Genomic DNA, 20621 nt, shown 5'->3' on the forward strand with positions numbered 1-20621 from the left:
GAAAGAAAACACTTGAATTGGACAGGAGAGCAAGGTGTATCTAGTTGAGACCTTTATCACTCCTAGTCTGGACTAGTATAATAGCCACCCAATTGGTCTCTGAGCTTCAAGTCTCATTCCTCTTCCATCCTGCCCAAATGATAATCTTTTTTTTTTTTTTGGTGGGGGCAATGAGAGTTAAGTGACTTGCCCAGAGTCACACAGTTACTAAGTGTCAAGTGTCCAAGGCCAGATTTGAATTCAGTTCCTCCTGAATCCAGGGCTGGCGCTTTATCTACTGTGCCACTTAGCTGCCCCCCAAGTGATAGTCCTAAGCAAAGGTGTGACCTTGTCACTCCCCTGCTCAAGAAACTCCAAAGGCTCCCTATCAATGCTTAAATTGGACCTTTTTGGCTTTTAGAGCCTCCCCTAGGCTCCCACCTAAGTAACCTTCATTCTATTCCTCACCCATGACATTCCACCTTCTATCTATGTGCTTTGTCTAGAAGGGACTCCCTTCTGATTTTTATCACCTAGCCCTTGTTTCTTTCAATGTTCAGGTCAAGTGTGACCTTCTAAATGAGGCCTTTCTTGATCCTTACAGCTACTAGTGCCTTCCACCTCCCCCCTCACAAATGACTTTGTATAGATGGGATATTCCAAAAGTCTTAGTGCAATTTAACTATTTATTAATAATAATAATAGTTAACATTTCTATAATGTTTACTATATGCCAGACAGAGTTGTATTTAATATAAACTCCTTAGGAGCAAGGTCTAACTTCACTATTATCTTCATATCTCAGTACCCAGCAGAGGGCCCGGAACATAGGTTACTTAATAACTGTCTTTTTTTTTTTTTTTTTTGCAGGGAAGCGAGGGTTAAGTAACTTGCCCAGGGTCACACAGCTAGTAAGTGTGAAGTGTCTGAGACCAGGTTTGAACTCACATCCGCTTGACTGCCCCACCTTGAATATGCTATATAACACCAGTTATCATTACACCCCTGTTCAGTGGCCCTGGTCACTTCTAACGTCCTTCCCTTCCCTCAAGGGAAAGACAAACCTGGAAGATATCTCAGGGGATTTGGAGTTAGAAGAGAACCAAGAGCCCCTCATTTTACATCTCATTTTACAGTTGAAGAAACTGAGGCCCAGAGGGGTTGCCATGACTTTCCCAAGGTCACATGGGTAGTAAGAAGCAGAGAAGGTATTAGAATCCTGGTCTCCTGACTCCAATCCCAGTGTTTTTTTGACTATGCCATATTCACTGCCCTGTACTTGCTGGGCACAGGCTCTACTGACTGCTGAGAAAATGCCCCTTAGCAGAGAACCCCATCCCAGCTCACCAGAATCACAGAAACTAGTTACTCACACTCTGTGGGGCTTGCAAATGTCTGTAGATGACTCCGTATCTGAAAAGGTCCCTGGGGCACAGGCGGCACACTGCACATTTGAATTCGGGGTTCCTGGAAGCCAGGGGAAAAATCCAGATAATTTCAGTGATTTTCAATCATTGGGTCTGGATATGGAGTTGTGTCTCTCTCCAAATCACCAGCTCCAAGGAAGAGACAAGTGAGACAAGAGCCCTGGGCACAGAGTGGGGCATAAGAGGCCTCCCAATGCCATACAGAGAGGATTGGGCAAAGTCAGCACAGGAGGTGCCTATGTATGAATTACTAAGTGTTGGCACCTGAATCCACACTTCTGTCTACATGGGCGTAGTGCAGAGAAAATCAGAGCTGGAAGGGCCTTAGAACATGGAATGTAGAATTGAGAGGGGCCATAGAACATGCAATATAAGGCCTGGGAAGGCCCTTGGAACATAGGATGTCAGAGCTGGGAGGGCCCTTAGAACACAGGATGTCAGAGCCGGGAGGGCCCTAGGAATGTCCAAGGTGGGAAGGGTCTTTGAAAATAGTAGGTCCAAACTAGAAGGGGCCTTAGACCACGGAATGTCAGAGCTTCTACCCCTCTCTGGCCTGAAGGATTAAGCCCACTTCCTCCTGCACAATCAATCATTTTCCAGCCTCTGCCTCTCTTTGGTGGTAAAAACTCCATCCCCCACATCTACCTCTAAACCCCTGGAGTTAAACTCAGGCCATAAGAAAACCAAGGTGATTTGGTCATTAGGGGCTGTTTGCTCTGTGTATAGGAAGCTCTCTATTTGCTGAATCACCTCTGAACCCCTCAGAATGGGGACTGTAACACAAGGGTAAAAAAATCAAAGACCTTGTATTTGCTTTGTATTCATGTGGTGGTGGTTGTTGTTCAGTTGCCATGACCCCATTTGGGGTGTTCTTGGCAGAGATACTAGAGCAGTTTGCTTTTTCCCTCTCCAGCTCATTTTACAGATGGGGAAACCGAGGCAAACAGGGTGAAGTGACTTGCCCAGGGTCACACAGCTGGCAAGTGTCTGAGGCCAGATTTGAATTCACAAAGATGAGTCTTTCTGACTCCAGGACTCACTCTGCTACCTAGCTGCCCCTGTCCATTTGGTACTGACTCATTCTACTCCTGAGCATTTCAGGGTGGAACTCCAGCCCTGGGAGATCAGAGTGGAAGCTCCTTGAAAGCAAGAACAACTTTGTTTTGTATCCCTGATAATTAGCAGAGTCCTGTGTTTACACAGGGTAGTACTTAACAAGTAGATGATTGGATGGCTGAAAGAAAGATAGAAGTGGCATGAGGGAGTGAGTGGGAAAAGATCTGCAGCAGCGTATGGAAGGAAGGAAGGAAGGAAGGAAGGAAGGAAGGAAGGAAGGAAGGAAGGAAGGAAGGAAGGAAGGAAGGAAGGAAGGAAGGAAGGAAGGAAGGAAGGAAGGAAGGCAGAAAAGAGGGAAGGAAAGAAGGAAGGAAAGAAGGAAAGAGGGAAGGAAAGAAGGAAGGAAAGAAGGAAAGAGGGAAGGAAAGAAGGAAGGAAGGAAGGGAGGAAGGAAGGAAGGAAGGAAGGAAGGAAGGAAGGAAGGAAGGAAGGAAGGAAGGCAGAAAAGAGGGAAGGAAAGAAGGAAGGAAAGAAGGAAGGAAAGAGGGAAGGAAAGAAGGAAGGAAGGAAAGAGGGAAGGAAAGAAGGAAGGAAAGAAGGAAAGAGGGAAGGAAGGAAGGAAGGAAAGAAGGAAAGAGGGAAGGAAAGAAGGAAGGAAGGAAGATTTGAGGGACAGCTCCAGGCCTAACACTTTATCTGCTATATCAGAAGATGGAATTCTCATCCTAGACCTCATTTTGACTACTTCTGTCACCTTTCAGAGGTCACTTACCTTCTCTGGGCCTCATTTTCCCTATCTATATAATGTAGGGGTTGGCCTAATGGTTTCTAGGGGCCTGCCAATTGGGAATTACCTTCTGCCCTGTCCCATGTGAACCTGGGGCCATCACCATGGAAGGAAGCTCCCAAGCCCTAGCTCCCAGACCCTCCTACCTGGCTTGGACACACCAAAGCCCCGCCGGCACTTGGAAAACTTGAAGCATCGAAGGCACCTGTCCTGATTCTTTGTTATGCAGTAGAATCCAGTCTTACAGACACAAATCCGGTTCTTCTTTTTAGTGCAAGCCTGAATTTCCTCAAAATCTAGTAACAAAAGGAGAGAAAAGGGACAAGCTCAATCCTGGCATCTAGCCTGGAAGAGGTGGTTTTCCCCATCAGCATCCCTTGGTCCAACTCCAGCCAACCCTCTGGCCTCTTGCTTGCTTATAGTGTCACCCGTGGGTCACTTGTGGAAATATGAGGAGGCCCGTTAAATTCTTAGGTGCTCCCAGGTGAGGTTGTTCACCTAAAGGTGGGCCAAAGGATGAATCAGAAAGTTTTTAAGGAGGAGAAACAACTCAAGGTGAAGAGAGCTGGGAAATGGGTCCACGGCCCAGCCTTCTTCTGCCCATGGCAGACCCCACCTCGCCTTACCTCGATTACAGCGGCTCCGACAGCTGTGACACTCCTTGACCCAGTTCCAGACCTCGGTGTGTGTGTCTCCCTCACAGTCGACACAGACGGTATTTGAGTCCCTCGTACAAGAGCGCAGCACCCGCTGACCTGAAGAGAGAGCGTTGTTCGTTGAAAATACAGATCAAAATTTTAAAAAAGAAGCACGGTAAGAACCCCTCTGCTTGGCCTTTGACAAAGAATTTATATCCTCTCATATCTGTAGCTCAGGGGTAAAGAGTCCTGGGTCCTAACTCAGTGTGTGGCCTTATGCAATTTCTCTAACCTTTCTGGTTCTCAGTTTGATGGAAATTGGGGATGCCAATGCCTTACCTAGAGCAACTGCCTTGGTGGTGCAGTGGATAGAGTGCTGAACCAGGAGTCAGGAAGTCCTGAGTTCAAACCTGCCCTCATCCTTTACTAGCTGTGTGACCCTGGACAATCATTTAACCTGCTCACCTCGGTTTCCCTCATCTGTAAAAAGAGCTGGAGAAGGAGATAGCAAACTGATCCAATATCTCTGCCAAGAAAACCCCAAAAGGGATCACAAAGAGTTAGACAAAGCTGAATTTGGACATCCAGTTTGGGATGTTCACGAGGCCACTGGTGATGCAGGAAGCATGACTAGAGACTAGATAGCCTGGTAGATAGAGTACTAGCCCTGCATTCAGGAAGATCTGAGTTCAAATCCCACATCAGGTACTTACTAGAAGACAGAAGTGAATTGACTGTTAAAGGAGTGGGGTAGGCCACATGACCTTTCAAGATTCTTGGAGCTATCAATCTAAGATAGGAAGATGTCACCCTGCCTCTGTAGAGTTGGAGAGAGTCTGGACCCACAGCCCCCTGCCCTCTCCTGCTCAGAGAGGGAGGTTTCCAGGCCTCTTGGGGCTCTCTGCCTTCTAGGGATGGCTTGAGGCAGGAGATGGGTCTCCCTGACTATCTCTCTGTCTTCTGTGCTCAGGCCTCTTCTACCCTTTCTTTTTTTTTCTTTTTCTTTTTTTTTGGGGGGGGCAGGGCAATGACGGTTAAGTGACTTGCCCAGGGTCACACAGCTAGTAAGTGTCAAGTATCTGAGGGCGAATTTGAACTCAGGTCCTCCTGAATCCAAGGCCAGTGCTTTACCCACTGTGCCACCTAGCTGCCCCTCTTCTACCCTTTCTAATAGCTCTCTTAGCCTTTGCAGCTGAAGGGGTGTTAAGGTGTGTGTGTGGGGGGCGGTGACTCTAGGCTGTGGGTGACCAAAGTGCGGTGACTTTAGGGTGTGTGAGTGCGTTGATCTTTAGAATAGGAGAGAGGTGAGTGGGCAACCACTGAATGAACCCAGGAGGTGAATATGGTGCATTAGGGAATGAGGGGAAGTGAGCAAAGGGATGACAAAGGCTTAGCTCCTTCTCACTCTGCCCTTCCAAAGCAGGGCTCCTTCAGGGACTGTCGTCCAGCCTGGGGGCTCTGACTTGGACCCGGGGCCTTGGCTCTCAGACTTCTGTGTGTGGCTGGAGGCCTAAAAGGATTTCTTCCTAGCTATAGGGAGGCTGAGGCTGGGTCTAGGAATCCAGGAATTCAGGAACTGCCTGGTGTATACCTTCCCTAGCAAGGGCCAGGACTCCAAAGCTGAGGGGGAAGCAGTGTGAGTGGACAGAGCACCGATGTCTGGGGCCCAGCCTTGGCTGTCTTGGGAGTTTTCTGCTTCATAAGATCATAGAATTAGAGCTGGAAAAGACCTCATTAGCATGGGGAGGAAACTGAGGCACACAGGCAGGAAGTAGCAAAGTCAGGATCCTTACCCAGATCCTCTGACTCCAAACCCAGACCCCTTTCCACTTCTGGTAATGCTGGTTATATTAGGACCCTGTAGAGGCTGGTGTAGGGCAGGTAGCTAGATGGTGGATAGAGCACCAGGCCCGGAGTCAGGAAGACCTGAGTTAAAATTTGGCCTCAGATACTTAGCAGCTATATAACCCTGGGCAAATCAGTTCACCTCTGTTTGCCCCAGTTTCCTCATCTGTAAAATAAACTAGAGAAGGAAATGGCAAACCTCTCCAGTATCTTTGCCAAGAAAATCCCAAATGGGGTCATGAAAAGTTGGGCATGACTGAAATGACTCGACAAACCAAAATGGACCAGCGTAGTGGAAAGGGGATGGCACTGGGAGTTAGGAGATCTGAATTGAGATACCAGCTTCACCACCTAGTAGCTGTGTGACCAATCACTTAATTTCTAAGCCTCAGTTCCATCATCTATAAAATAAGTAAGTTGGATTAGAGGACCTTTCAGGTTCCTTCCAGTTTGTGATCCCAGGTAACTGTCAATCCTCAACTTCCCCATCTGTAAAAATGGGTACAAGAACCCAGTACTTTTCCAACTGTGTTCTTCCATAATAACATACCCCCTTAGAGTCAAAATTCTGAGGCTACACTAGATTGTAGCCAGATAAGCCCTTCAGGGAGGCAGCTTGCGATTCGTTCTTTAAGGAAGAAACCCCAAAACAGTTCAAGGATATCATGGGTATCAATGAAAAAAATTACAAAAGAAAGTGATCTAGCAGTACCAGATCTCAAACTGTATTATAAAGAGGTAATTATCAAAATAATTTGGTGCTGGCTAAGAAATAGAGAGGTAGATCTGGGGAATAGAATAGATAGAAATGACACTATAGTAAATTATTATAGTAATCTAGTAGGTGATAAACCCAAAGATCTAAGCTTTTGGAACAAAAACTCATTATTTGACAAAAACTTCTGGGAAAACTGGAAAACAGTATGGCAAAAACTAGGTATAGACTAACATCTTACACTGTATACTAAAATAAGGTCAAAATGGGTACATGATTTACACATAAAGGATGATACCATAAGCAAATTAAGGGAGTATGGAATTATTTATGTCAGATTTATAGGCAGGGGAAGAATTTAGGACCAAAGAAGATATAGAGAATAAAATAAAAGGTAAAATAGATAATTTTGATTATGTAAAATTAAAAAGCTTTTGCACACAAAAAAAATCTAATGTACCCAAGATTACAAGGGAAATAGAAAACTGGGAAAGAATTTTTGAAACAAATATCTCTGACAAAAGCCTCATTTCTCAAATATATATAGAACTGTTGACTCAGTTCTATATATATTTATAAAAATACAGGTCATTCCCCAATTGATAAATGGTCAAAGGATATGAACAGGCAGTTTTCAGACAAAGAAATCAAAGCTATCTATAATCATATGAAAAAATGCTCTAGATCATTATTGATCAGAGAAATGCAAATTAAAACAACTCTGAGGCAAATATAACAAAAACAGAAAATATTGGATGTTGGAGGGGATGTGGGAAAGCTGGTGTGAAGGGATCCAACCATTCTGGAGAGCAATTTGGAACTATGCCCAAAGGGCTATAGAACTGTACATTTGATTCAGCAATACCATTGCTAGGTTTATATCTCAAAGACATCCCCAAAAAGAAAAAAGAAAAATCTATTTGCACAAAAATATTTATAGCAGCTCTTTTTGTGGTGGCTAAGAATTGGAAATCAAAGGAATGTCCATCAACTGGGGAATGGCTAAACTGTGGTATATGATGGCGATGGAATATTATCGTGCTATAGGAAATGACAAGTAGGATGACTTCAAAAAAGACATGTATGAAATGATGTATTGTGAAGTGAGCAGAACCAAGAGAACATTGTACACAGAGGCAGCAATAATGTTTGATGAAGAACTGTGAATGACTTGACTATTGTATTTTTTTTTTTTTTACTATTCTCAACAATAAAATGATCCAAGACAATCCCAAAGGACTACTGATGAAACATACCATCCACCTCCAAAGAAAGAACTGATATTGATGGAACAGACTGAAGCATGCTGTTTTTCACTTTCTTTCATTTTTTTCTTCTTTCTTTCTTTCTTTTTTTTTTTTTTTGATGAGGCAATCAGGGTTAAGTGACTTGCCCAGGGTCACACAGCCAGTAAGTGTCAAGTGTGTGAGGCTGGATTTGAACTCAGGTCCTCCTGACACCAGGGCTGGTGCTCTATCCACTGTGCCACCTAGCTGCCCCCATTTTTTCTTTTAATCAAGTTTGCTTGTACAAAATGACAAATATGGTAGCGTTTTACACAATCATACATGTATAACCCATATCTGATTGTTTGCCACATCAGGAGGGGGAGGGGAGGGAGGGAAAAAGGGATAAAAATTGGAACCCAAAACTATAAATAAAAAAGTTCATTATTAAAAAACAGAAGAAACCCTGGGGGAGGGGGAGGAAGGCAGGAAAGTGAGATCCTGAGCTTGGCTACAGTGTGGGTAGCAGGGTGTGTCAATTACCTGGGGGACACTTGTCACAGCACTTCTGGATCTCGTCATTATAATACTCTTTTTCTGGGTTCCAGCACCTGCCCTTTGTTTGTGGAGTATAAGGCCAAGATTCCTGAAAGAAGAGAAGAAGAGAACTTCAGCATCCATTACACTCCAGCCAGAATTCCAGGCCTCTAAACACACCTCCTTTTTTCTCTTTTCCCCATATATAGTATGGATTTCTTGTCAAAGCATCATTGCAGAGGAACATTCTGACTCAGTCTTGCGCCTGACATATCCTGGCTGTGTAGCCTTGAACAAGCAAGTCTCTCTGATTTAGAACTGTTTAAGGTTCTAAGTTGCATTGACACACGAGAAATCTGAGGCGCAAAGAAATGAGGGGACTTGCCCAAGGACACAGAGCAGTCAGGGAATCAAACGATCTTCCTCCGAGATGCCAAAGCTCCCAAGCATAAAGTTGTCATTGGGATGAATGTGGGCCTTGGCAATTTTCCAAAACAAAGAAAAGGAGTCCCAAAACTCTACGACTCATCGTGTCAGCAAGCAGACCCCACTCTGCCAGAGGAAGCCAGTTTGCCAATATGAGGAAACCATTAAGGGAAAGTAAATCAGAAAGTAGCCAAGGGTTTCTGCTGAATAATTTCCACTTCTTAAGTTTGCCTGATCCAAGGGAGCTGTGCAGTGGCCCAAACATTCTGGAAAGCCATTTGGAACTATACTTAAAAATTCACTAAATGTCACCCATATATCCATAAATATTAATAGCAGCTCTTTTTGTGGTGGCAAAGAATTGGAAATTTAGGGGATGCCCATCAATTGGGGAATGGATGAAGAAGTTGTGGTATATGATTGTGACGGAATACTATTATCCTATAAGAAATGATGAGCAGGATGATTTCAGAAAAACCTAGGAAGTCTCATCTGAACTGATGCAAAGTGAAGTGAGCAGAACCAGGAGAGCAATGTACATAGGAACAGCAATACTGTAATGATGATCAGCTATGAAAGATCTGAGCAAGACAATGATCCAAGATAATTCCAAAGGACCCATTATGAAAAAGTCTTTCTACTTCCAGAAAGAGAACTGACAAATTCTGAGTATAGATTGAAGCTTACTTTTTTATTGGGGGGGAGGGGAAGGGGTGTACATATTTTCTTTTGCAACATGGCTAATTTGGAAATATGCTTTGCATGATTTCACATGTATAATTGATATACTGCTTGCCTTCTCAAGGGGTGAGGGAGAGGTGGAAGGGAAGGAAATAATAAAAATTTAATGTAATTATGTAATATTTAATGAAACAAAAATGTATTTTAAAGAAGAAAGAAAAAGGGGGAAGGAAGGAAGAGCTGGTTTCAGCAAAATCTGGGAAGATTTGTATGAACTGATGCAGAATGAAATAAGCAGAACCAGAACATTTTACATAATAAAAATAACATCATAAAGACAGACACCATTGAAAGACTTCACATTAATGCAATAACTAAAGACAATACCAGAGAAGTCATGTTGAGGAACCTGCTACCTACCTCCTGACAGACAGATGATGGGCTCAGGGTAAAAATGAGACATATATTCTCTGACATAGTCAATGTATGAGTTTGTTTTGCTTGACTCCATATTTGTTGTAAGGGAGTTTCTTTTATTTTTAATTTTGGGAGAATTTGAGGGGAGAAAGGGACTAGTGACAGCTATGACAAAAAATATAGAAAACAGGGAAAGCATCTTTTAAAATGCACAGACCAGAAAGACATTCAGAGGGAGAAATAGACAAGCATGATAGCTTTGAATTTATGATATTTTTAAAAACCAAACTATACATAACAAATATGTCCAACTTCATATACAACCCTTTCTTTCTGTTCTTCTTATCTGGAAATGTTCATGTTTGTTGCTCTTTCTCAAGTTCAGAAGAGCAAAAACAAACAATTATTAAAATGGAAAAAAAAGATTACCTGGCTATTTAAGGACATCCTCCAAGTTCCCTGTACCACATAAATCCCAAAGAAAGATAAACCAATAAAACCCTCTAAACCTGGGCAATACCAACATATCAGTTTCTTACCCTAGAGCACCAGGCTCCTAAAAATAATTTAAATCCTCTTAACCATAAAGCCCAAGCATTGAAGAAATACATATTGTCATTAATGATCTAAAAACTGAGTACCCACCCAAAACGGAGGCTAATACTACCAACTCCCGGATATCCAGGCCTCTGTGAAAATATAAAACAATCACTTATTAAGTGCCTACTACATGTCAGGCACTGCGCTAAATGCCTTACAAAGATTATCTCATTTGAGCCTCACAACAGCCCTGGGAGGGAGGTGCCATTATTATTTCCACTTTATAGCTGACGAAATTGAGGCAAGCAGAGGTTAAGTGACTTGCCCAGGGTCACACAACTAGTAAGTGTCTGAGGCTGAATTTGAACTCAGATTTCCCTAATTTCAGGCCCAGGGATCTATCCACTACACAAACCCAATTAGAACTGAGGTTCCCTGAGGACAAAAACCCTGTCTCCCACATCAGAATAGAGGCTCCAAGAAGGTAGGAAATGTGGCTCCCCATTAGACCAGGGTCACCCAGAGAACAGGAACTATGTCTCCCACACTTACTGAGGGCTCCTTAAGGACAGGAACTGTGGGACTTCCTGGGCGTAAAGACTCTGTCCCCATATCAGACTGGGAGCTTCCTGTGGTCAGAGAATGTGGTTCCCCCATCACACTGGGGCTCTCTGGGTATCAGAACCCTGCTTCTTCAAACTGGCTGCCTTCTGAGATCAGGGAGCATAGACCCCATCCCACTGAGAGATTCTTGAGAACAGGACCTGTCTCCCCCATCAGATAGTGGGCTTCTTGAGGACAGTGATCGTACCTCTCCCATCAGATTTGGGGTTTCTTGGGTACAGGGACCATGCTCCCCCTTTACCAGACTGTCAGGAACTGTCTCCCACTTGCCTTTCACTATAACTCTGCATTCTCTCCCTCCCCACTGGGATGAGCACAGAGCCCTGGGTTAACCCAATGGACTGCCCACTTCAAGGAGATGATTCACACCCAGAAACCTCATTCAGAACTAAAATACCATCATCCAATCAATGAGACAAAAATGCAAAAGAATGTGATCTAGCAATACCAGATCTCAAACTGTATTATAAAGAGGTCATTATCAAAACAATTTGGTACTGCTAAGAAATAGAGAGGAGGATCAGTAGAATGAATAGAATAGGTACAAATTACGCTCTAGTAAATGACTATAGAAATCTAGTATATGATAAACCCAGAGATCCAAGCTTTTGGGACAAAAACTCATTATTTGACAAAAACTGCTGGGAAAACTGGGAAACAGTATGGCAGAAGCTAGGTATAAACCAACATCTCACTCTGCATACTAAAATAAGGTCAAAATGTGTATATGATTTACATATAAAGGGTAATACTATAAGCAAATCAAGAGAGCATGGAATAGTTTATCTGTCAGATTTATGGGCAGGGGAAAATCTAGGACCAAAGAAGATATAGAGGGCAATACAAAATGTAAAATAGATAATTTTGATTATATAAAATTAAAAAGATTTTACACAAACAAAACCAATGCAACCAAAATTATAAGAAAAGCAGAAAACTGGGAAATAATTTTTGAAACAAGTGTCTTTGATAAAGGACTCGTTTCTCAAATATATAGAGAAATGAGTCAAATTTATAAAAATACAAGTCATTCCCCAATTGATAAATGGTCAAAGGATATGAATAGGCAATTTTCAGACAAAGAAATCAAAGCTGTCTATAGCCATATGAAAAATTCCTTTGAATCACTATTGAACAGAAAAATACAAATTAAAAGAACTCTGAGGTATCACCTCACACATATCAGAGTGGCAAATATAGCAAAAAAGGGAAAATATTGGATGTAGGAGGGGATGTAGAAAAACCGAGAAGCTAATCCACTGTTGGTGAAGTTGTGAATGGATCCAAGCATTCTGGAGACCAATAAGGAACGATGCCCAAAGGGCTATAGAACTGTGCATAACTTTGATCCAGCAATACCACTTCTAGGTTTATATCCCAAAGATATCCTCACAAAAGAGAAAAAGACCTCTTTGTACAAAATATTTATGACAGCTCTTTTTGTGGTGACTAAGAATTAGAAATCAGGGGAATGCCCATCAATTGGGGAATGGCTGAACAAGCTCTGGTATCTGATTGTAATGGAATATTATTGTAACAATTGGAATGACGCCACCTGCTGGAGACTTACTGTAGAAGAGTTCCGCCCATGAAGCGAAGGTCTTTGAGGGCAAGACCAGGAGTCTTTTCTTTGGCATCAGGAAGTGACACGGGCTAGTGGGAGGAGGAAGGAAGAGACTGGCGCTCGGTCTCACTCTCTTTCCTCTGGACTCTGGTGGAGAGCGGAGCTAGAAATGTGCTCTCCCTTTAATAGATAGGAATCTAGGCCTTTCTCTCTCTCTTTACCAAATTCTTATTCTCCTTAATAAATGCTTAAAAGTCTAACTCTTGCTAAAGCTTATAATTTATTGGTGACCACTCATTAGATATTTTAGACAGTTTAGCTAGAATTTTAGCCCTTAACATTATTGTGATATAAGAAATGACAAACAGGATCATTTCAGAAAAACCCTGAAAGACTCATATGAACTGATGTAAAGTAAAGTGAGCAGAAGCAGGAGAACATTGTGCACAGGGACAGTAATATTGTTTGATGAAGAACTGTGCATGATTTAACCATTCTCAGTACTACAGTGTTCCAAGACAATCCCAAAGGACTAACGATGAAGCATAGTATCCACCTCCAAAGAAAGAACTGATACTGATTGAACACACACTGAAGCATGCGATTTTTCACTTTCTTTCATTTTTTTTCTTTTATTTATGTTTTCTTATGCAAAATGACTACTGTGGTAATGTTTTACATAATTGTACATGTGTGAAAACCACACCTGATTGCTTACCACCTCAGGGACAGGGGAGGGGAGGGAAGGAAGGAGGGATGGAATTGGGAACTCAAAATTTTAGATAAAAATGTTTATTATAAATGTAAAAAAAAGGCGGCAGCTAGGTGGCGTAGTGGATAAAGCAACCGCCCTGGATTCAGGAGTACCTGAGTTCAAATCTGGCCTCAGACACTTGACACTAGCTGTGTGACCCTGGGCAAGTCACAACCTCCATTGCCCCACCAAAAATAAATTAAAAAAAAAATGCAAAAAAAGAGAACAAAAGATGAACAACAGCACTGGAGATATACTTTGCCCCTGGAAAAAAAGAAATACATGCCATCATCAGGGAAGCCTGCTTTACTCAGTTCTCAAGACCTTCTCCTCCAAGAGACTGAGTCGGCTTTTCCACGTTCCAAGAAGCACCAGGTTGGAAGGAGAAAAATGTGGGTACTGGCTCTCCCTTAAAGTTAGGCAATTAGAGTTACCAACTGGTCTTGTTTCGGCTGGGATGTGTTCACAGAAACTACCTCTTAGCAATTTCTTGTGTCGCTGCCATTCTTATTTATTTATTTTTTCTTAGAGCTTTGATTTCGGTAACTGGACTTGCAACAGCCAGTCTTACCCAGAGGTCATCCTCCAGCTTTTCACTCACCCTAAACTGTCCCAGAGTGGCAGCTCTACAGAGGCTGGGTGAGGATTTCCTGTCAGAGTTCAAAGGTCCTGACGGGAAAGGGCCCTTGTGATTACTGGCCTGAGCGAGTCATCTCTCTCTGCCTCTCTGGCCTCAGTGGGCCACTTTGAGCAAAGCTGAACCCTTGCTCCCTTGGATCACAAGAAGATGTTGTGGGGGCAAGGAGCCTGAGAAAGAAAACAAGGCCGGTGAGAGGCTCCATACCCTCCTGCCATACTCACCCTCTTGGCTCAGAGAGGAAAACAAATTTTGACACTTCCCCATGCCTCCCCGGGCCACTTGCCAAGAACAGTTGGGAAGGAATGGAGTTGTCTCTTTCTTTGAGCAATAAATTTTGTTGGCCTTATTTACAAAACCAGTCTAAAGGGGAAAGTCTTGGCAAAGGAGTCAGAACTAAACAATGAGGAATAGAAAGCCCCGATACTGGGGATGTCGAAACACAGAAGAAGGGCCCTCTGACAGTCCTCCTCTCAAAAGAGGTAGAGACTAAGGAAACTTAGAATAGCAGAGCTGGAAATCAACTTTAGGATAGAGACTGTCAGAGCTGGACGGGCCCTTAGAACAGAGAATGTCAGAGCTGGGCGGGCCCTTAGAACACAGGATGTCAGATCTTGGAGGTCCCTTAGAACATAGGTCAAAGCTGGGAGGGTCCTTAGAATACAAAATGTCAGGGCTGGGAGGGTCCTTAGAATACAAAATGTCAGGGCTGGGAGGGTCCTTAGAATACAAAATGTCAGGGCTGGGAGGGCCCTTAGAACATAGAATGTCAGGGCTGGGAGGGCACTCAGAACAGAATGTCAGAGCTGGGAGGGCCCTTAGAACACAGGATGTCAGAGTTGGGAGGGCCTTTTGAACAGAGAATATAAAAGCTAAAAGGGACCTTGGAACACAGAATGTCAGACTGGGGAGGGCCCTTAGACTGCAGAATGTCAGAGATGGGAGGGGTCTCAGAACAGAATTCTGAACCTCTAATCTGAAATTTATCTTCAAGATAGAAGTTCAGAAGCATCCATATGCCCTAATCCTGACCTCTAAATCCCCACCCAGACCCCCTTCCTCAACAGTATCCAAGTTCTCTCCTTCATCTCACCAGGCTCCTCCTAGGATCTATACCCTAAAGACCCTGTTCTCCATTTTCCTGGGTAAAACTAGGTAATAACTTTACCCTTGTTGATAGCTTGGAGGGAAATCCTTTCCAGAAAATATATTTTAAAGTACTTTAATATTGTAACGATTGGAGTGATGCCACCTGCTGGAGAGTTACTGTAGGAAAACAGAAGTGACATTTGCTCGTGGGTACTGTCTATCAAAGCTACCAGCCAATTAGCTTGGAGCTGTGTGTGCATGTGGATGGGGGATGTTCCCAGTTTCACAGGAGGCTTCTGGGAGGAAGGAGGAAGCGTGGGGTCCTTTTTGTTCCTGACCTCACCATGGCAGGGCGGATGATGGGGCCTCTTAGAAAATAGTTAGATTTTTACCTTTCTCTCTGATCCTAATGCTCTTTAATAAATACATAAACACTTAAATACTCTTGCTAAAGCTTATTTATTGGCAACCACTCATTAGATTTTAGATAGTATAGCTGGAATTTTAGCCCCTTACAATATTGTACAAAAAATTAATTATTAATAACTATAACTAACCTGGAAAAATTATATAATTTTGGACAAATGAAAAATTATGATTATATGAAAAATGACCAATTTAGAAAAATTATAATTGGGCCGTAAGTCCTGCCGCAGTCGCCATTCAAATGTGAAAATATTCTTGATAACTAGGGCTAATTTTGGGGGGCTAATCTGTGGATGACTGATCTTTCTGAGTGGAGGACTAATCTGGGGACTTTTGACTATTTGGCTATCTGACTTCGTTAATTTAATGTGGGCTGTTTATAAAGTTCCACCACACTGCTCCCAAACTGATAAACTAAAGATTAAGAAGCCTCTTAACCAAATAATCAAAGCAGAGTTTATTTATGAGATACTATTGAAAATTAAGAATACAGGGAAATAAAATGTACAACCTGACTGCTTTCCTGCGGTCTCTTTCCAACCTGCTGCGCCTCGAAGAACTTCTTGAGTCCAAAAGGGCCTTAGCCACCTCTGGCCTCAGGGCATGTTACACTTTCCCTGATTTGTATTAAGGCCCATAACCTTGTCAGCCCTCCTAGTCCTGCGTTACTGTTTGTCTTGTCCCCCGTCTCTCCTTTCTAATCTTGTCAGCCGCCCTCTTGACCTCTTCTCAGCCCCCTGTCTCCTTGTCCGAACCGAACTTTCCTCCGTCCTTGTCCGCGCTCCCCTCTAGTCTTGTCTATCTAGTCTGTCCTCCTCTAGTCATCCCCTCTCCTTATCTTGTCTATCTAGTCCCTCCTCCCTAGTCCGCCTCCCTTTCTCTAGTCCGTCCTCTTCCCTGAGTCTAACTCCCAGGTCTATATATACCTTTTCTTCTCTCCATTCCAATCTCGGGGCTTCCTTCGCCCCCACAGACCAAGCTAATCTGCCCATCAGGGCTGCGGCTGGGGGGATGCTCCAGCATCACGTGCCTCACCAGAGCCCAGCCTGGACAAGCCCGGTATCTCTCAGATCCCTCCGGTCAGGTCGGAGGGAGCTGGGGCTTTTTTCCCCCAGCTGTCTGACCTGGCGTCTTGTACAGCCCAGGGGGCTTTTTCGCTCAGCTGAAGCTGAGGAGGAGGGGAAGAGACCCTGAAGGCCTAAGGCTTTCTAATCTCAGCCTAAAGGTAGGGTCTCCAAATCAAAATAAATTTCCACAATATGAAGATAATTCCTTTGCCCCAAGGAGTTGGGAGTATGGAGGTTACATTACAGGCCCCCTGGGCAGGCCATAGGTACTTTGTATCAAGAGTCCCTTAACACTTATCACCAAGGCAGCCCTGGCCCTGGCCTGGATCGCCTTCTCCCAGCCTCCATTTCTCCATCTGTACATTGGGCTCACCTCTTATGAGGAAGGAAACATAGGCTGCATCAGACACTCAGTATTTCCTTCTCATAGACAAAGCCTTCTGACTCTCTGAACCAGGGCACTGTCCAAGACTATCCGCCTTTGGTGTAGGATGCCATTGAGACGAACCAAGAAGAAGCAAGATCTCTGAAGGAGTTTATACTAGAAGAGGACAGTGCCTCACCCTCTTTTTCATTCATGAGATACTAGATTTAGTTCTGGAGGGGGCTTTAAAGGACATTTAGTCCATCCCCTGAATTTCAGTTAAAGAAACAGAGGTCCAGTGAGTTTAAATGGCTTGATTCTGGATGACACAGTTAGTAGTATTTGATGTAGGGTTTGAATTGAAGGCTAGTGCCCTATCCACTCTGCTACCTGTCCTCTCAGGGGGATGGAATTAGAAGACCTGATTTTAAATCCCTGCTCTACTTTTTTTTTTGGGGGGGGGCAATGAGGGTTAAGTGACTTGCCCACTGTCACACAGCTAGTAAGTATCAAGTGTCTGAGGCATTATTTGAACTCAGGTCCTCCTGAATCCAGGCCCGCTGCTCTATCCACTGTGGCACCTAGCTGCCCCTCCTGCGCTGCTTTTTATTTTGTATATGACCTGACCGAAATTCCTCAAATCCCTTCTAAGAGCCCTTTTATGTTCTGACATCCTGTGTTCTAAGGTTCCGCCCAGCTCTGACATTCTATATTCTCAGATTCTAAGAACATGCCCTATTTCTTTAGGGGCAAATAGAAACTGAGAAATTAAACATGCCGACGATCAGTCTCTCCAGACAAAAACAACTGATGGTAATATTCACTAGGCCTTATTGACATGAGCTCTGAGCACCCGTCTCTGTCATGAATCTTCACAGAACAGGGTTTAGGAAGGAGAAGGGAAGGTGAAGGGTCCTTGGGGATGGAGAGAGAATGCCCGAAGCTAGAAACTTGGGGCCAAAGAGTCACCCAAACCTCAGAGACTTCCAGAGGAGCAGGACACAGGCAAGGCCAAAGGGAAAAGGGGAGAATTGGAGTGCATCAAATCACACCCACTCCCAAGGTCTCCAGCTCAGTGGGGAAAATCATAATCACACAGCATCTCAAAAGTATTTACCATCACTGACCTGCCTCAGTCTCCTCATCTGTAAGAGCAGGGCTTGGACCAAATTTTGAAGGTCCTTGGCTTATTGACACAATCTCCTCAGATTAGTTCGTGTTAGACTTGGCTGTATCCTAGCTGTAATCACCAAGGAGAATGTCAACTCCTGGAAGGTAGAGACTGTTTGGTTCTTGCCTCTGTGTGTTCAACGCTTAGCACTCTCTCTTTCCAGAAGCTGGGGCTTACTAGGTGTTTACTGAACTGAATATTCTAAGGTCCCTCCCAACTCTGATGTTCTATAGTCTAAGGCCCCTTCTAGTTTTGACATTCTCTATTCTAAGGGTCCTCTCAGCTTTGACATTCTATGTCCTAAGGTCCTCCCCACCCTGCCATTTTGTGTTCTAAGAGCCCTCCTAGGTCTGACATTCTCTGTTCTAAGGTCACTACCAGCTCTGACATCCTGTGTTCTAAGAGCCCTCCTAGGTCTGACATTCTCTGTTCTAAGGTCACTACCAGCTCTGACATTCTGTGTTCTAAGATGCTAGGGTCTAGGTTCTCAAGGGTCTAGGAAGTAGGGCGCATCCCAAAGCAAAGAGCTATGGTTAAAGAGTTGAGGGACAGGGAGAGAAAAGGTTTGGGTGCTATGGAGGCTGTGAAATTAAAGATTCTGTCCATCCATCACTTGGACTAGAGCCTAGCTTCTTAAACTGTGGGTTTCAACCCCATATGGGGTCATGTAACTGAATGTGGGGCAGTCACAAAAATTTGGCAACAGTCAAAGGTTATGTATACCTATTTTATTTACCTATATACCCAGGGTTATATAAAAATGTTTTGTGTGAAAAGGGGTCACAAGTGGAAAAAGTTTAAGAAGCCCTGGAAAAAAAATGTTTTTTAAATAAAAAAAAGAAGCCCTAGAATGGAGGAAGATGGCCCTCAGCCTTCTGGGACAACAGTCCCTATGATGGCAACAATGATACCTAACTGCTATTTATCTGGAACTTTAAGAGACAGTGTGAGCTGGTGGATAAAGAGCTGGCCTGGAACTCAAGAAGAGCTGGGACTGAGTCCCACCTCTGACCAATCCTTAGCAAGTCACTTTACCCCCTCAATGATGTCCAGCAACTATTGCAATGACATAAGCTGCTGATCTATATTAGTAGATGGAGCACTTCAATTGGAGTTTCCTTGTAATAGTGTAATTAGGGGTGTTGTTTTTACATATTTATTTTATATTTATATATGTTGATGGTGCTTTAAAAGTTACAAAATACAGGGCAGATAGGTGGTGTAGTGGATAAAGCACTGGCCCTGGATTCAGGAGGACCTGAGTTCAAATCCGGCCTCAGAAACTTGACACTTAACTAGCTGTGTGACCCTGGGCAAGTCACTTAACCCTCATTGCCCTGCCAAAATAAATAAATAAATAAAAGTTACAAAATACTCTCCATGCATTACTCCATTTAGGTCTCAGAATGACTTTGTGAGGCAAGTATTCATATTATATTATATTGCATTATATTGTATTTATCATATTATATAGTATTATATTATAAAGTATATTATATTATACTCATTTCATAGGTGAGGAAACTGAGGCACAGAGAAGTTAAATGTTCTGTCTGGGGTCACACAAGCAGCATTTGAACCCAGGTCTCCTTAATTCCAAGTCAGAGGCTTGTCACCTCACAGATTTCAAGCTAAAAGCATTCTTAGAGACCACTGAAGTCTGGCCCCTTCCTGTGCTCTCTTCATTGTAGTGGCAACTTCTGGAGCAACAAAGAGGGTCACAGGTGGCTCCCTTCCAACCCATCCCTAGGAGTTTCAACGGCCTTAAGCTGGAGGGTGATGGAGCAGCAGCTCAAAATCCTTTTGTCTAAATGACCTGACCTCCCCCTGGTAAATCATCACAGGTCATAGGAGTAATATAGGGGAGTCAACTTCTCCCCGACTTCCCATTCTACAAGCTTGCTACCCCACTTTGACAGCTGCCTCCTCCTGTCTCATGGTGCAATGGGCATCTACAAGCCTCAGTTTCCCCATCTGCAAAATAAGTAGAGGGAAGGGGTTGGACTAAATGTCCTCCAGGATCCCTTCTAGTTCTTTTGTGTGTGTGTGTGGGGGGGGGAGGCAATGGTGGTTAAGTGACTTGCCCAGGGTCACACAGCTAGTGTCTAATGTCTGAGGCTGGATTTGAACTCAGTACTTCTGAATCCAGGGCCAGTGCTTTATCCACTACGCCACCTAGGTGCCCCCTTCTAGTTCTAATGATATGTTTCTATACCCTCATGTTGCAACATCAACATTAACCCTCTTTGTTACTAACAACCCCAGAGCAAAGGAAATTGCCCAACTCTGAGGCATCTGGTCTACCTGACTCTTCTCTTTCTGGACAAAGATGACTGTACCCAACGCAGGCTGCAGAACGTTCACTTCTCCTATTTATAAATAGACCAGTGGGAAAATGGATGAAGAAGGAAATTGGCCTCAGAGGCAGAGCTGGCCTTCTGAAAAAGCTGACTTGGCATGTGCTGGGTCTTCTCTCCAAAAATATCAGTCCTCCTGCATCTTATTCAATTACAATTTCATTCCCTTGAGGACTGAAGACAGTTCTGTCTTCAAGAGTTCTCTTTTAAAGAGCAAACATTTCTGTGATAGGGTCATTGGCTATAGAGGGAATAAGCATTTATAGGACATCTACTATGTGCCAGGCATTGTGG

The 20621-nt window shown here is 43.6% G+C and overlaps 1 protein-coding gene across 3 annotated transcripts in view; it reads right to left on the reverse strand.

Moving 5' to 3' along the window:
- Positions 1-20621, reverse strand: part of TNFRSF1B (TNF receptor superfamily member 1B) — a 61148-nt gene that overhangs the window by 19969 nt on the left and 20558 nt on the right. For all 3 annotated transcript variants that reach the window (XM_043998886.1, XM_043998884.1, XM_043998885.1), the window contains exons 2-5: positions 8217-8319; positions 3876-4004; positions 3396-3545; positions 1353-1446 (exon numbers count right to left, since the gene is read on the reverse strand). In XM_043998886.1, coding sequence (XP_043854821.1) covers positions 1353-1446; positions 3396-3545; positions 3876-4004; positions 8217-8319 — 476 coding nt within the window. The remainder of the gene's footprint in view (positions 1-1352; positions 1447-3395; positions 3546-3875; positions 4005-8216; positions 8320-20621) is intronic.

Source organism: Dromiciops gliroides, chromosome 3 (assembly GCF_019393635.1).
Source record: "Dromiciops gliroides isolate mDroGli1 chromosome 3, mDroGli1.pri, whole genome shotgun sequence".
NCBI classification, from domain to species: Eukaryota; Metazoa; Chordata; class Mammalia; order Microbiotheria; family Microbiotheriidae; genus Dromiciops; species Dromiciops gliroides.